General features: G+C 37.9%; 2 protein-coding genes across 4 annotated transcripts; one reads left to right on the top strand and one right to left on the bottom strand.

Moving 5' to 3' along the window:
- Nucleotides 1-134: 134 nt before the first annotated feature.
- SppL (signal peptide peptidase-like protein) lies at nucleotides 135-10,093 on the bottom strand. Of its 2 annotated transcripts, none has more exons than XM_043410722.1 (7): nucleotides 9,448-10,093; nucleotides 8,738-8,799; nucleotides 8,500-8,654; nucleotides 7,520-7,830; nucleotides 6,084-6,427; nucleotides 5,233-5,658; nucleotides 135-4,253 (listed from the first exon to the last, which is right to left on the bottom strand). In XM_043410722.1, exons 3-7 carry the CDS (start codon nucleotides 8,526-8,528, stop codon nucleotides 4,185-4,187), a joined length of 1,179 nt encoding a protein of 392 aa, XP_043266657.1. In that variant the 5' UTR covers nucleotides 8,529-8,654; nucleotides 8,738-8,799; nucleotides 9,448-10,093; the 3' UTR covers nucleotides 135-4,184. The 2 variants fall into 2 exon arrangements, with proteins under 2 accessions (XP_043266657.1, XP_043266668.1); XM_043410733.1 differs by lacking the exon at nucleotides 9,448-10,093 and adding an exon at nucleotides 9,164-9,195.
- Nucleotides 10,094-10,453: 360 nt separating this feature from the next.
- LOC122413973 (myb-like protein X) lies at nucleotides 10,454-16,576 on the top strand. 2 transcript variants are annotated; one of them, XM_043424704.1, is made up of 9 exons: nucleotides 10,454-12,321; nucleotides 12,406-12,467; nucleotides 12,862-12,949; nucleotides 13,041-14,035; nucleotides 14,217-14,421; nucleotides 14,848-15,018; nucleotides 15,147-15,468; nucleotides 15,645-15,903; nucleotides 16,211-16,576. In XM_043424704.1, exons 1-9 carry the CDS (start codon nucleotides 11,124-11,126, stop codon nucleotides 16,268-16,270), a joined length of 3,360 nt encoding a protein of 1,119 aa, XP_043280639.1. In that variant the 5' UTR covers nucleotides 10,454-11,123; the 3' UTR covers nucleotides 16,271-16,576. The 2 variants fall into 2 exon arrangements, with proteins under 2 accessions (XP_043280639.1, XP_043280633.1); XM_043424698.1 differs by having other exon boundaries at nucleotides 10,455-12,467.

Raw genomic sequence — 16,576 nt, 5'->3', positions numbered from 1 at the left:
GCGGCGAGACGAACTCGCGTTACGTGTTTTTATTTTTATATATAAAAAATGTACATGGCTGTACATATGCAAGTTGAGAATTGCAGCAGTACAAGCGGAGTGCTCTTAGAATAATCATGTTATTTTTTTCTTCATTTTCATTTTCTTTTAGCAATAATTACATTCTATTTAAGAGTTACCTTTGCAATTGTTTTTTTGCTCTCATCTTTTTAGTCGCTTAAACCTGTATTTGTTCGTTCATCCTATCGTGAATTTTTCTTCGGTTTTGTTATTTCTTCTTATTTTCTTGCTCTAAATTTATAGACTCTTTAAGTTATATTTTCATTTTCTTTTCTCGTGTTTATTTTTTTTTTCTCTCTCCTCGATTCACGGTGGAGTCGAGTCCAACGGTTATTGTAATTTTAATAGTCATTTGAAAAACGATCATCCGCGTTTTGACGTTTGTCGAGACGAACGATGCGGGCTCCCTCGTCTCGATTCTTAAATTCTCCTCGCAAGCGGGATGAAATTTCATCGTTCGCGCCTCATCGTACATTGGCTATTCGACGTCGTGCCCGATTAACTCTCGGCACTTCACCGGGAATCGAGTTCTTAAAACGTCTCTTATGACCATCAATAACTTCTACAGTATTATGTTTGTCCTTGTTTCTCCTTGTAAAAAAGAACTACGGTGATTGGCCAGGGCGGTGGGAGGGGCGGGGAGGGAAGGAGATAGGAAACTCGAGTGATATTTTCTGTTTTTCTTTTGTCTATTCGACGAAGAGCGAAAAGGAAAATTGAAGGAAATAACAATCTTTTTATATATATATATATACGTTGGTTTTCTTTTCATTTTTTTCCTCTTGCGTGGTAATAATCACGAAATTCCCGATGTGAAAAAATAAATAGAAATGCGTAAGGTGACGAAGAATTCTGCGTGTGACTCTCACTGCACAAAATTCAATTTATTTCGGGATTTTATTTTCGCTGATCATTTTGTTCGTCAATCGATTCGTCAATCGGCAACGAACAAAAACATCCACAAATCCTTCCATCTTCCTCAAACTGCCAACGAGAGGTCACGCTCTATTTATTATTTTCCTCATTTGTTCCGTAAATAATAATACAATAATATACTCCACGCTTTAAAAATCTATGTACAAGAGAGACAGTTCGAGGTGAGAAGCGTTCGCGGGTTTCGTGAAAGACGAACACCTGCTGATGTTGATACAGAATCGTGAAGATTTGACTTCTTTGGCAATTTGAGTGAAGAAGGGGAACATTCACGTCTCTCATTTTCAATGAGAATATCAAAATAATTGTAAATTTGGATCGACTTAAAATGGGAGAGAGAGAGAGGGAATAAGAAAAGGCAGAGGCTAAAAAGAAGAGCAGAATCGATCAAATTGTTAAAGTGCAACGGAATTCCTTCTGTCTCTTACCACGAATTTATTTTCCCTTTTTTCCACATTCGTACTACGAAAATAGGCCGAGTATTTTCTATGAAATTTGGACAAGCGAAGAATCGAGTATGTTGAAAAATTTCGTTTATTTTCGTTTTAATGCGACACAGATACGAAATTTCGTTGCAATCGAATAATTTATGTTCCCAAATAATCTCTGGCACGCCGACGCCTCCGTTAGAAACAAAATCGACTCGTTTGAAATACTTCAAAATGCGTGATCCATAAAAAGTCTACGAAACAAAACCAATTGTGATGGGAGATCAATTTCTTCCTTGTCAATTCGTTTAGAAATATCGTATAAATATATATATATATATGTATATGGATGTATGTATAGAGAGATAATTAAACTTTAGTCTTATACGATCACGTGTCGTCATCGGAAGAAATTGAGACACTAATAAAAAAAATTTTTCTACCACTCGACCACTTTTTTCATTCGTTTTTACAGTACAAATACCGTAGAATTTAATCTACGTGTTTATCAAACAAATTTATAAATCTTTTTTCAAATTATTACTATTAAAAAATAAAATAAACAAAGATAAAAATAAAAATGCGTGGAGGAGTTGGGGCAGAGAAGGTGGACAGCGATTCGACTTTGCGCCATGGACGGGTCGGACAGCCCTAAACGATTAAGGGGATGGGAAGAATGTCATAGTCGATAGAGATGCTTGGAAAATTATTGCGTCGTACATGTAAGAGGATCTCCAAAATTATCACTAATTAGTCTTGGCTGGTTGACTCCGTTTGTTATTACGTTTTCGCATCGATTTCGGTTAGTCGTTTTCATGAGTTTGGTATTTGCACGACTGATGATCATGATAGATTTTACACTGGCTCAGAGAATGTTCGAGGGCATGAATGAATCGAGTTGAGAAGGATACCTCAATGAAAACCCTCGAAAAGTTGTACTTTTCGGGATTTTTTTTCTCCCTTCAATGACGCGTAAACACATTTGATGAAACGGATACCAGGGATTTTAAAAAGTCATTTTTACAGAGTATTCTCTGTCGCTTCAACCGAAAGTTTTCCACTGAAGCCTTTTCCATTTACAAATATTATCTCTTAAGAATTTTTACCAGGCATCCACATTTTTAAAATCAGTTTTCCATAATTTTATTCGCAGATTTGAACAATGACGATTTTTCCATGTTTTTTTTGGGCTCTCAGTAAAATGCAGGTGAAATATAGAAAAAAATAATGGTGAAGAAAATCGATCGATTGAAAAATAAAGAATAGACGATTGAACGTGCTGTTTTGAAATCCCAAAAAAAACTTCAACGAGTGTCGACTAATCCACAAAAAATTCAACATCACTGAAGAGAAAAAAAATCGTCAAACTTCGAGAGAGTTTAAAACGGGGTTCGAGGTTAAAAATTGTTAATCCCGGAGCACCTCACCAGAGTTTGGTTTATCAGAGAGTCCTCTTAAATAAATTGGCATTCCTACATCTTGCTCAGTCTTGTGATCAAATAAAAAATATAAAGTATGTTCGTTTTTAGTATTAACCGTTTTTTAGTTGTTTTTTCGTATTTCACTTGGCTGCCCCATCCATGATCGGGGATTAACGAATAGAGGATGATCTCGTTGATAAAGCGAGCGTGTGAGTCCGTGTGTGAGTGTGTGAGTGGCGAAAGTCTTTGCGAGAACTCGAACGAAAAGTTCCAGTAGGTCTCTTGGCTCTTAAATTTCTAGGTATAATTATCGTCAACGAACGGGAACTATCCCTTTTCTCAAAATTATTCAGTTTCGCAAGATTTTTCACATTTTTCATTATAAATTGCCAACAGCGAATCACAGCTGCAAGACCCTCGCTTATATATTTTAAATAAAATTAATAAAATAGCATTTAAAAAAAACAAAAATACAAAAAAAAACAAGGAATATAATTACATAGTATAAGAGTTATGTACACAATTGTTGCTTTCGCTTCGCGTAACAAAGCAAACGTTTAAACGTAAATTCACAACCTACACGCACATTATTATTAGGTTTGTTGTGATTCAATGCTTTCTTCGTTATCGTACGTCGCAAAATTAAATTTACGAATCCTCCGAAAATTTAATCTGGAACGACTCGTTCGTTACGTACGTTTCAATTAGCTACTTTTTGTGACAATAATTTATACATTCTTTTAGTTTCTATTCACTGGTTTGAAATACAGAAAGATTGGGAATCTCTCAATAAACTAGGTAGTTTGTTCGATCGAGGAAAATAAAATAAAGAAAAATATTTAAAAAACTTTTTTGTAACGAGATCCCACAAAAAACGATAATTTCGTACAGTAAAAAAAAGTTGCTCGACGTTGTTCATCGGAGCTCGATTTTCTTCGAATCCTTCAGTTTTTTGAATTCTACTCTGGACTTAGTCCGATTGTGCGAAATATAAAATAAATTGTACGCCAAGTTTTTCTTCTCCGAAATAATGACTAATAAACGCAAATTTGTTCGTTAATGTCCGACGATTTTATACACTTTTTTCGTATATCGTCGATCCGGACGACGATAGAGAGCGATGGTAAAGAGACCAGCGAGTTTATAAGATACAGCGAAATGGAAAGGGAGAGAGCGCGACTATCGAATGGTAAAAGAAAATAATAAAATCATGAATTACTTACATAAATATGATATCGACGGAAATTAAGGAAACGAGGTTGTGAGACGATTATTGCAAATGTGATTACGGTTTTCTTCGTACCATTTTTTTCATAGTACTTTTTACCAGTCACGACGGTTGTCAAACTTCCATGTGCTTCGACGGTGGATGAGATATGAAAGGTTCGCTCCACATTCGCCGCAAATCGCCCTGAAAAAAAAGCAACAATTAAGTTAATGAAGATATTCAGAGACGACAAATCGTCGCAGAGCTCTCAGATTTGGAAAATTCATTGATCCACCCTACATCTACGCAAATATGCAAAATTATTTGATAAACTACAAACTTAGAACTCACAACTGAGTTCAATTTTGACCCCATAAATGAGGAATGTTTAAAAATGATGTTGCTAAGGATCTATGGCGTTATTCAAGTCAAACTTTTGAATATATTATTGCGTCGTTCATAATTCCAATAGTTAGGCCGAAGCAAGCATATGAAATTGCAACGCTCGCTTCGGTTCGATATCGACCCAACTCGTGGGTCGCTAATTAACTTTTTGCGAATTGAACGAGTGAATTTTTTTCCGATGGTCGAATACGTCACCCGTCAAACTGCATTTGATATTTTCTATTGACGAGCAAGAAAAATGCTCACTTTCAATCATTTAATGATTGAAAGTGATTTTTTAATAACTTGACTCGAATGAAATTCGAATTTTTCCCTATGTAATTTTCTTCCTCATTGAGAAACGAAGAGATTCATTTTCGATCATGCATTTCTATCTCCGAAGAAACGATGCTATGACCCGAACACAGTATACATTGAAAACAGATGATGCTGAAGTTTCCAACGTTGGAGTTCAACGAAATGATCGAAAAAAATTCTCCAATAATTCCAGTAATTCTCCTATTTTGTTCCCTGCCAAATTTGCGATTCGTAGTTTTTCAAGCTGCACCAACGATTCGTAAAATAAAAAATTGGCGAATTACAAACGTTTTTTTCGTTCATTTCGTTGGACTCCAACGTTGGAAACTTCAGCGTCGTGAAAACAGTGTGGATTCGAAGGTCAAAAAACTAGCACATGAGGTCTGGGATAAATAACGTACACAACTGGTTCTTTTTTTACTGTTATTCATAGCCTCGTGCTTTTTTTCATGAATGAAATGTCCTTGGAGATAAAAATTACCTTGAGATATGCCATCGTGAGTAGGGGTAGCAGCGTGAAGGGCACGAGATAAAGTAAGGCGGGTTGGGCGGCTTTGAAAACTTCGGAGCTTACGGTGGCAGTGAGTAAACCGAGGAAATAACCGATGAGAGAGCAATGAAAGTAGCTTATGCGACTTAGATGCCTCGGAGGTGGTACACCAGCCTCGCAACCACCTATTACCAATTGACTTTTCTTGTAAGCGTCGTAACGTAATACGAAACACAAGAGAAGACCAGGCATTACGACGTCACCGAGGCCGAGCATCGAGAAATGTCCTGCTTGATGCATCGATGGAAATACAAGTTTACCAGGCAATGAAAGCTTCGGTGCTTCTCGAGCTACTCCGCCCAGATGTAATCTTCGTGCAACGAGACCCACGGGATTGTCGGCCGGGCGCGTTGCAACCTGAAATAACGTTTTTTTTTAAACACATTATTTAAGTGGTGGAAATATATTACGCTTCAATGGAAAAACTACTGGGTGTCTAACACGAAACTTTGTTCGAGGTTTAACATATATTTCTTAGTCAACGCTACGATTTTTAAAATTATTTCATTCAATGCTAAATTCAAATGACTTTAAATTTAACGAAAATATCGAAAAATTAAAGCATCTTTCAACATTTATTAGCATCGACGATTTTCTGTGACCATTGCAAGTTGTGAGCACTTTATTTAAATAAAAGTCAATTTTGAACGATTGGAATGAAGTACGCAACGAAAAAAGAATTTCTTTTGAAAGAGCAACCGATTTGACGGAACCTACACAAAGAACAAGGGGAAAATCGAATGGGGAAAAATGGATGTTTGTGAACGCGAGAAATATCTTACCTTGACCATAACGTTTGTGCTGAATATGTAAGAGGAGAAAAATACCCAGAAGACGTCGTATATAAGTAGTCCAGTGAGTAAGAGGGTGGATACTTTTAGGCTGGGTAATCTTACAAATGCTATAAAAGCGACGCACAATCCCATCCCCATTGCGTCCATCAGCAACCAGTGTCCGGTCAACACCCATATACAAACTATACTAACGCTCAACGAGAAAGATAATAATTCAGCGCCTGTGAACCTGCCGCAAACACCGAATGATATCTTGTTCCCGTCCGAGCATGGTCGTATTATGTATTGACACATCGGCAATAGTAAAAACGCCAACGCTACGGTCGCTATGACTTTGAACATGAAACAAAATAAAAGCAAAGAGGAATACGATTAGTTTCAGTTGCTTTAAATCAAGGTACTTTCGGCGCTTATTCTTTAAAATCATAAATAATTCGAGAATCTTCAGCATTATTGCACAAAAATCAATAAATTTTTTTAATAACCATGAATTTTAATGAATTCAAATTAATTCCATAATAGCTTCACAGATGTTTGCATAGTCTCATTGTTACATTATTGAACTGACGATCATAGAATATTTACTACTTTTCTCCGATTCCCAATTGTCTGATAATAACAATTAACGAATCGCATTATTGACATTAAAGATTGCTTTGTTCGAACGCAATTAAATTTATTTTATTTACTTTTTTATCGTGAAATGGAACTTGAAAGAGATTTTCATTGCGTAGAGACAGAGTTGGAAGGTTGTTAAAAAATGAACATTTTTACAAGCGGAGAGAAATACTAGGAACTTTTTTGAGTTCACAAATGAGGATTTTTTGAAAATTTTACCCAATCTTTCGATACTCGATCATCTACCGTATTTCACAGGATTTTTATATGACTTCTGGATTCATGTTTTCGGCAAGGAATTACAAAATGCTTCCCCTTAATCCCAATAGTGTAGAATGTTTTGAACCACACAAAATCTAATTGTCTTTTTTGCAATAATTGCAAGATCGTTAGAAATATTTGCTCGAAGCCTTACGGTTTCGTCAGCACGCCAGACACGTAAAATCGTAAAAATCATTTTTTTTTTTCATAAAATAGCGACCGACCAAACTTCGATTACCGATATTCCTTGTATTTTTCGTCTTTCTACCTATCTCAGAGACAAAAAAGCAACTATTTCGATTGAATTTTGATCGTTAAGGTACGATGGTCGTCGATATAGAGAGGTTATTTTAGAAAAAATCTCTAAAGTTTATGAATTTTCTTGGCTCTTCAAAACAATTTCAATTTTTCCAGATTCATAGAATCCAAAATATCATTTGGAAAATGAAATTTCGAAAAAACGATCCTGCCTCCGTATCCTAATTTACAAAAGTAAAACTTTTCTGAAGGCATATGTCCCTAGAGCAGCTCATAGTTGAACTTACTTGCGGTACATATCGCGAATAACATCTGCATACTATCGAAGAAGAAAAACATGATAAGGAGAGATATGGAAGCGCCAAGAGGTAGACAGAGAGCGTGCATCGTGTCGAGTGTTTGTACGCTGCCGCTGTTGGCACTGTCCGTGATGCCTGTACCGCTACTCAGTCCGGACAAAAGATTCGCGCGTTCTTTTTCCTTTTCTCTCTCTCGCGCCTCTTGCTCCATGTTCAAAGATCTAAAACTCCCATATACGATCAGCAATATCGATATGAGGAAAGTCGAGACCCTGGACGAATCCATTATCGAGTAAGCCCTGCAAGATGAAACGAACAAATTAAACTCGACAATTCGTTTGATGCAATACAAAAGCCTTACGAAATTAAGAAGTCAATGCGAATCGAGAAATCTATCGATATTCTTTCCAGGTTGGTTGTGAAAATTATTTTGTCAACTCTCTTATTTTAAAACAATGAACGTTCAATCGAAAGTTCTTCCAAAATCGAACCACTTCCTCGTTACAAAACATCAGATATGATGAATTTTCTGTCAACATGCTTTCGTCAATGTTGTTTATACGAAATGGATTATTTAAACGGGCATTCAATTTTACTCAAAGTCCATCCATGTGCTTGAATTTTGAATACAATGTTTTTTATTCGATTTCTTTTTCTTGTGTTTATAAAAATACAACCAGTTTAAATTGTGACAAATAAAATCATTTTTGTTGTTAAAATTGTTGAAAATCTTTCAAAATAAATGAGTCTTGTGATAAATTTTGGACATGTTTACTAATTTGATTCATCACACATTCGACGATAATTATTCAAAAAACAGACTCCACTGGTGAATAGTTTTATAGTGATCTGATGGAGATAAATGATCTCATTCAAAATTGTCTATTGTTTTTTTAGCAAATATGAGCATGAGTTTTTGGGAAAAAAAATAACATTGGGAACGATAAAAATTATAGGAAAAATCGTACCACTGATAGTCCACTTGGTTGGTGGCCATGTTCGTTAAGACGCAAGGCCTCGATGCACGTCTGCTACACTAGCCAGCCGTCAGGCATCTAAAACCTCTTTCCCAGAATCTTTTCCATTTGTGCCTCTACGATTCCAAGATCATCTGTGATGTGATCTGAAAAAATGAGCATATTGTAAATGCTGTCTTTGACAGTTTTCTTAACGGTATTAGAAAAACAAAAAGAAAATTCTATTTACCTGCAAAGCATGGAGTTTGGCATATCAACGGAAGAAAACTTGACTCAACCGAATGGATCTCTCTGCAAAAGTCGCAAGAGAATAAAATATTTTGTGATTTCAGTTGGAAATGTTTGTGGAAAAAAAGTGGCAACTCTGGTAATAGACAGAACAGATTGAGAAAGTATGGTTCACATAAAAAAGTCATAATAACAAAAAGCTGCCAATGGTGGAAACAAAACGTGTTGATATAAATATAATATTAGGAGACATTCGAACAATCACGCACACAATGTGAAACGTAGAGGAAAACTTTGAGCAATAACAAAAATGAATAATTGAGAGAAAAATAATGGAAAAAAATAATGATAGAATGATAAAACGAGATTATCATGATGGAAGAAAGAATGTATTTGATGATTTAAAAATAATAGTTGTTGAGCTCACTGATGCGATTATGAAGGCTCGACAGAAATGATTCGAGTGTGAAACGAACAATCATGCACCTGTTGTAACACGGAAGAGAATAGAGTTTTTCATTGGCATCGATAAAAAGAGAGAAAAAAAGAGGTGACAGAGGGAGCTAGGGAGGGGGAAGAGAAAGAGTGAGAGAGCGAGAAATTGTCGGTGCAACGGCCCGTGACGGGTCGACGAGCACACATTACATTAGAGAAGTCAGAGAGGATGAAGAGAATTAAAAAAAAGTGACAAGAAATTGGTTGGATGCTTACCGCGAATGTGTTTCTTCTTCAGACTGGCCGATAACCCGGGGACTTTTGCGAGAGTAAAAATACTCAAACAAAAGTCCTCGATGCGAAAATTAGATCGCAAAGTGTTTGTAAAACAGTGATCACGGCGATGAACACCATTTTGGTAAACAGAGCGGGTCACGTGACGCAAGCGGCAGGCGGGGATAACAGAGAGCGAGACAAAAAAAGGGTACGGAGAGGGGCTGGGGGGGCAGGAGCGAGGGATTGCCTTTGAGCCGCGAGAGGCTGTGACTTCCGTGGCCCGGATCACGATAATCTCGCAATAAAACAACCCCGTGTTTTTTGCGATCTCACCTGGGCGGACCGAAGCCTGAATCCTTCACAAGATCTTTCATATCACTGCCACACACCCATTAATTGTTGGGATCGAAAACAAAACTTTCACTCCACGAAACCCTCCGACTATTCAATTCATATTGAACCTCCTATGAAGATTTTTATCATCCGCAGGATTACGCGATGAAAATCTTTTTCTCTGCTTTCTCTCGTTCTCTTTCTTCCTCTCCCGTACGCGACACTCTCGCAACCGATGTACTTGAACGATCGGTCTACCACTGGCACTCCAGCACTGTTGGACTGCCTGAGCCTGACAAGCTCTGACTGACTCGATTACAAAACATGAATTCGCGCATATACTCGGTTAGAGATAAGTTCTACGTTCTCGACCGACGGCTGAGTTCGCACAAACGGGTTATTGACAAAAGTAGGAGGGGGGCCGCGGGGCTACGACATATATAGATATAGAACAACACAAATAGCTATACGTGGAAATGTCAATTTTTTTTAATATGTTAAATTCAATATCATCATTATACTCCAGTTCATTATTTAAACAATTCTTGTTTCGTTTTTACAGTTTTAATTACCACATTTTAAAATGGCTTAGTAGTTTGAACTGTTGCCGCCCTGAGCGTGAAATTGTATTTCTCATACAAGGCAGAAGTCCACGTTCGGACAGGTTCGGTTAATTCCGTAGTTCTGAAAAAACATTTAAACCCATGTGATTCCCGTCCGGCAATTGAATAGTAAACGGTAAATACTTATAGTCGTATTTGACTGCGAAAAAAAAAAAAAGTTTTCTACTGAATTCAGACTGAATTACATTTCAAGGATAGGCAAATTCAGCTGTTATCAAAATTAACCGAAACTCTATAAGTCAGAAAACCGCCATAAATCAGTTCACGCCATTTAATTCTCTCTACCCTTCACACAATTACGAGACACAACATACACACTCACGACTCATGTTGAATAATTTGTTTGACTGTGACAGTAGTACTTCGAGAAATGCCTAACAAGTAGCGGCTTATTGTAATAAATTTTTACAAAACAAATAAAAGCATTTTTTTTTAAGAAAAACAGGAAGATCGTGATGAAAAGCAAGAGATCTGTGGAAATGTAAAAATCTCGTGACTGGAATCATCGAGTTTGAATACATTGGAGAAAAAAAATTAATATAAAGCCGGGTTGAGTTGAGCGTTGGGTGCATGGAATGTGACCGTTGAGTAGTATTTGGTAGTATGATATAAAACTGTTTTTGGCAACCGCCGGCGGAAAAGCATTTTTACGAGATATTGGAGGATTTTTTATTTATCGTAGGTTAGAAAAATCGTGAATGGTGAATAAAACAGTTCGAAATGTGTGATCTTATAGATCTTAAAAGTCCGGATGGAAAAAAAATACACGGTGCGAAATTAGCATCGCCTTTAATACCGATACCGCAAACCTCAGCCGAAAAAATTGGCGACTCGCTCAGTTCGGGAAAAACAGCTGAATTATTCGTTGAAAAACGCAACAGTCTCGACAATAATCCGTTTGACAATGTTCATCACAAAACGGTTGAATATGTGCGAAAACAGGAGGATCCTTTCGAAGCCGTGCTTCAAAAAGCACTCACATTCGAACAGCAGCGTAAGGAGGAAAACGTTACCCCGAAATCTCGCATTGCCGACTTCAAAGATGATTTCACGCCCAAAAAGCGAAAATACTCTGATATTCTCAAAATGAATAAAACCCTCGACTACTCTACAACAAATTTACAAATTAATAAAATCAGTGAAGGAAAAACTACTCTATCGGATATTCCGGAAATTATAAATGGAAAATCTGAAAAAATTGAAGTGTCAAATAAAGAAAAAGATCGTTTACAATATGTTCGGGAAATTCCATCTCTCTACGTCGAATCTCCAGGACTCGAGACCTCGATCCTCAATCAATCAGCCATGAATGACAGTCTGACTGAATCAAGTGGCAGTGCTGATGAAAATCTTCTCAAATCAATTGTGAATTGTAAATTAAACGAACGACTACGTTGTTCCTCAAAGGATCTTGATTTTTTGATAGTTGGCGATGAAATTCCCAAATTGTATCACCTCAGACGCTCCTTGTCGCAAGGTGATAAAACTTCGCCGAAAAAATTTCGCCAACAAAGATGTCACTCGATTATGGAAGGGCTCAAAGTTGGCGAGAAGAATGAGAATACGAGTTCCAACTCCGCTGTGCCCTCAATCATTTTTGATGACAGTATTAACAAAGCTTTCCTTGATAGTTCAGTTCACTATACTTCTCCATTCTCAGATCTGTCAAACATTTCGTCCATCACAAGAATTACTCCCGCTTCTTCCGCATTCAATTCTTCCAGTTCCTCATCCATGTTTTCCAACCGTACTGCCAATTGTGCTTTTATCGATAGCTATCCCAGTTCTAGAAGTTTAGGTGAAGAAAGTTCAAAAGAGAGAGACTTGGATCAGTTGATACTTGAGTACTCGAAACTGAAGACATGGTCTTCGGGATCAAGCATGATTGAGACTTCCTCATTGACAAACAGTATTACCGGTGGGTCAAAAAACACGGATAGAAAATCTGTTCATACTGAAGCCAAATTAATTGATGTTCCTGTTTTTATACCATCGTCTAAAGAAAGCTCTAATAGCTCCCAGAAAGAATCTTCATCGGGCACATCAACGGACTCTGTTTTCGCTGTGAGTACGGTTGTAAAAAAAAATTAATCATTGGTGCTCAATGAACATCTTTTTCATTTCGTCAATTGAATCCTGAATGCATGCGTCGTTCTAAGGAAAGAATAATTTCAACCGATTTAATAAACTGTTCTTCAATATATTTAATAAATGAGAAAATTTATGACTCCGAAAAAATTAAAACCAAAAAAATGCCAAAAAAACTACCGAATTCTGCTTTTCTTCTTGTTGAACGAGTTGACTTTTTTTAATAACCGGAGAAGTTTCATTCCCCAAAGTCGAATCTTCAGGGTGCAGTTTTTCTTTTACTGCTTCATTATTTTTGTATAGCTGTGAATTGAAATGTCTATGTTGCAAATTTATGTAATAAAGCCTGTGATCTGTAATTTTTTTTCAGGATAGCGATACGATCGAAAAGTCGATATTCAGCGAAGCAAAAACTTTGGCTAAAACTTTTGAAGAACTAGCAAGCAAAACGGAATCAAGTTAGTGGATTTTCATTTATGAGCGGTTTCATTTCTAAAGTTTGAAAACTGAAATTTCGACATGATTTAATCTCAATTTTGTGGGTTTTAGCCGTAAGCAGTGATGATTTAGTGAATAGTCGGCCAGATTGGAACTTCGATATGTTGCCTCCATCTGACGAGGATTTGCAGGTGGACGATTTGATAGAACTGAAAAAATCGCCTGGTAAAAGCGAAATTGAGAAACTGGAAGATAGAGGAAAGCAGGAAAAATCAGGATCCAGTTCGGAGTCAAAGTCGGAGGATAAAGATATGCTCAAAGATTTGGACACGAATTTCCGCGATCCAGATAACAAAATAATCGCTTCGAGTCTTTTATTGGATTTGGAGAAATTAGTGAAATCCGAGTCGAATTCGGAAGCGGCGAAACTCTTGAAGAGTTTGGAAAAAGCATTGGGCGTTAAGTGCGAGAGTAACGTCGATCTATTGGCTACTTGTCTCGGCTCTGAGAGAAATAATTTGGAAAAGAGTCCAAAAAAATGGGAGAACGTCGGTGGAACCGAAAATATCAAAGATGAAAATATCGAGAAGAGTCGAGAGGAAAATAACGAGATTGAAACGAGCGAAAGCTTCAAGCAATTGAGTTTGTCCGAGAACAACAATTTGAACTTCGATAAAGCTATAAATAAAAGTGATAAATCGCCTATACTGATCAGTGATAATCACGACAGTTTTTCCGAGGAACGAGAAGAGCAAAGTGTCCCTGAAAACACGTCCGGTAATTCGATCGAAGCGATTAAACAACAGAATCAAATAACAGACGATCAAAAGATGGCTGTGGAGATACTCGTTGGACTTGGCAAACTTTTGACCGGTCAAAACAAAGATCCTCAAACAATGAACTTGTTGAAAAATTTAGGTACCGCCCTTAACCTTGCTTCGTCTCATAACTCTGACCTCGATGTTCGAGAACAATCAACCAATAACGAAAACAAACGTGTTACAACCCCCGTTAAAAATCGCATCGGGACTCCACCTCGGAAATCTACGCCTAATTCCGTGTTTTCAAGATCCGTCAATCGTAGAAGTTTCGACTCGAACTCAAAGGTAATTCTACAAGCTTCCTGTCAAATGCAAGCTTCCAACAAAAATCATTGGCAGCCCCACTTACCTGGCAAACTTGAAAGAACAAAAACTCCTCCAAACTTCTGTCAAATTATTGAATTAATGAGTGACTTAATGAAGAAATATTTCGATGGATTTTTCTGAAACGATTCACGAATTATAGGAGAAAACGATGGGCGAGCGAACGATGAGACGAAGTATCTCCGTAACTCAAACACCAACGAGTACAACACCGAATATTCCACGACTTGCAAACGCGCCGTTGACCGCTGACAAATCAAAGGCTCATCTGAAGGATGCAAGGAAACGCTTCCCGAGTGATCCGAGTCCGAACGTCTCTTCAATAAATACTCGGAAATTGGTCAAAGGTTGTTATTTTATAAATCTTCAGGGTGTCTCACCACGGATATTCATCTTCGTGGACTCGAATGCAAGACCCTGTTTCGAGCGAAAGTCCAAAGCTTTTGATTTGACGATGTAGCAAAGTCCAGAGGGCTGATATTACGCTCCATGAGAATTGCTAAATTGTTTAAAAATTTTTTACAAATTTTTTTCTCTCCATAAGCTTAGTGCTGAGAGTTGAGCAAAACTATTCGGCGAGATTCGCACTCGGCCTCAAGGTATCCAAAGCCTTCCGTTAGAACAGCTCTCAGGACCGTATTCAAGGAGATTTAAAAAAGTGTTGAATGCTCGACAAAGACGAATGTCTCCCCGTTGCTTCTCAAAACCTCAAATATCATCATTTTTTCGCGTTGAATTCTTTCTCCTCGATACTGAGTACAATTTTTTTCTAGATGCACCGCTGAAGTCTGTAGCAATTTCGGAATTGGCGAGACAGGACAAGCCATCGTCGACGGTGGTTGCTAAAGTGAAAAACAGATTCAGAAAGAAACCAGACTCCGAAGTAGCGAGCAAAAAAGGTCCGATGAAGGCGATTATCCCATTTGGAAATATGCAGCGTCGAGGTAATCGTCAAAGCGTGTAAAAAAATGACTAGAATTGAAAGGGAAAATGAACAGGGAGCTGAGTGGGAATGATTCGTTGACAGTTGCATAATGAAATAAGCGCAATAACTTCCGAAATATGTTTTAAGGATCGTTGGCGAAACGGGAGTCACCGACAGCTGGATCGACCACTCCGCCAAAGCCCGTTCGCGAAACTTCGTCGAATTTCGGCGTGACAACCAGCACACCATTCGCCATTCCACACTTCACGTTGCCCGCTAAAAAATCGCCAAAATCGAAACCCATGGCTGCTTCGACGCCGGACGATGTTGCATCGAAACATCTGCGTCGCTCGACTTCTCAGATACCCCAGAGTCCGGGGAAAAACCAACTTTTTTGCAACATCTCGCCCGTCACCCCGAAAACGAGTCCGACCGGCGAAGACAATGCCGCTCACAACAATTCATCGGGGTAATATTTCGAACAGGAAAATTTATCGCGTTGACTCGGAGGGAACAGATTTTTATGAAAATTCTCGTTCCGAGGACATCGGGACAGTTAGCATTTAAAAAAAATCAAATTAAAAAATTTTAAAAAGCCCCAAATGACTCGGGAATTGAGTAGATTTTTCGTATTTTTATTTACAGTTCGAGAGCATGCAGGATAGGAACGCCCTCGAAATCTCGACAGAGCTCGCAGCTCCCCAGGTTGTCGCCCATGCTCGGAGCGAAAGCAACGTCGCCGAAATCGAATCGTGGGCAGAGACGTTCCGAGCCACTTCAATCGTTTTTGCCCAAAGGCTTGACCACGCCGAAATCGCCACGTGCGGGACACGCGGGTGATGGTGCAACGAGTCCTCTCAATACCAGCAACAAATCAGGATCCGCAGTGAAACCGTTCAACTTGGTAGGCTAGAAAATTCCCTGATAAACCAGAATTTCAATATTGACGTAGTGAAATCAACTCGGTAGATTTGCTTTCATTCTAAATTAAATCGAGTAGAGATTCGATGGAATTCATTTTCGCTCGGTTCCAAAATTCATACTAAAAATTAGCTCGAATGAAAATTTTCATTCACTCGAGTCGAATATAAAAATCTCGTTTCCTGAGCGTCGATGATTTATTCCGAATAATGACAACAGAACTTTCCTCCAGAAAGTTTCCCAGCGAAAAAATTAACGACTGTCTTGTAACGCGAGCATTTTTTCCCCAGATATCGAAGCTCAGCCGGCGCAGAGGAAGCGTAGCTGAGAAAGAAAACTACGCGCAATGAAAAGTCCTTGGAGAGGTCTTCGTAACCGCTTAAAATTCCTTCACTTTTTTGGTATTGCGACGACAAGTTTTTATACGAACAATTGTTTTAAATGAATTATATAAATAACCGAAAATCGCATTATATTAAGGCGCACCATTCCATTTGTTTAAAAATTTTTGTACTTAAGCATGAACGAGTGTCTGTTGGAGTGCGTGTAAAATAATCGATCGCAGTCCTCATTTCCAACCCTGTTGATTGAACACAAATCGAAACTTCACGATTCCATTTTGTACGTTTTCGTAATAAAATATTTTTTGCTATCAA

Source organism: Venturia canescens, chromosome 1 (genome assembly GCF_019457755.1).
Source record: "Venturia canescens isolate UGA chromosome 1, ASM1945775v1, whole genome shotgun sequence".
NCBI lineage: Eukaryota > Metazoa > Arthropoda > Insecta > Hymenoptera > Ichneumonidae > Venturia > Venturia canescens.
The sequence above is the reverse complement of the archived record's forward strand: the minus strand, read 5'-3'. Positions and strand labels throughout refer to the sequence as shown.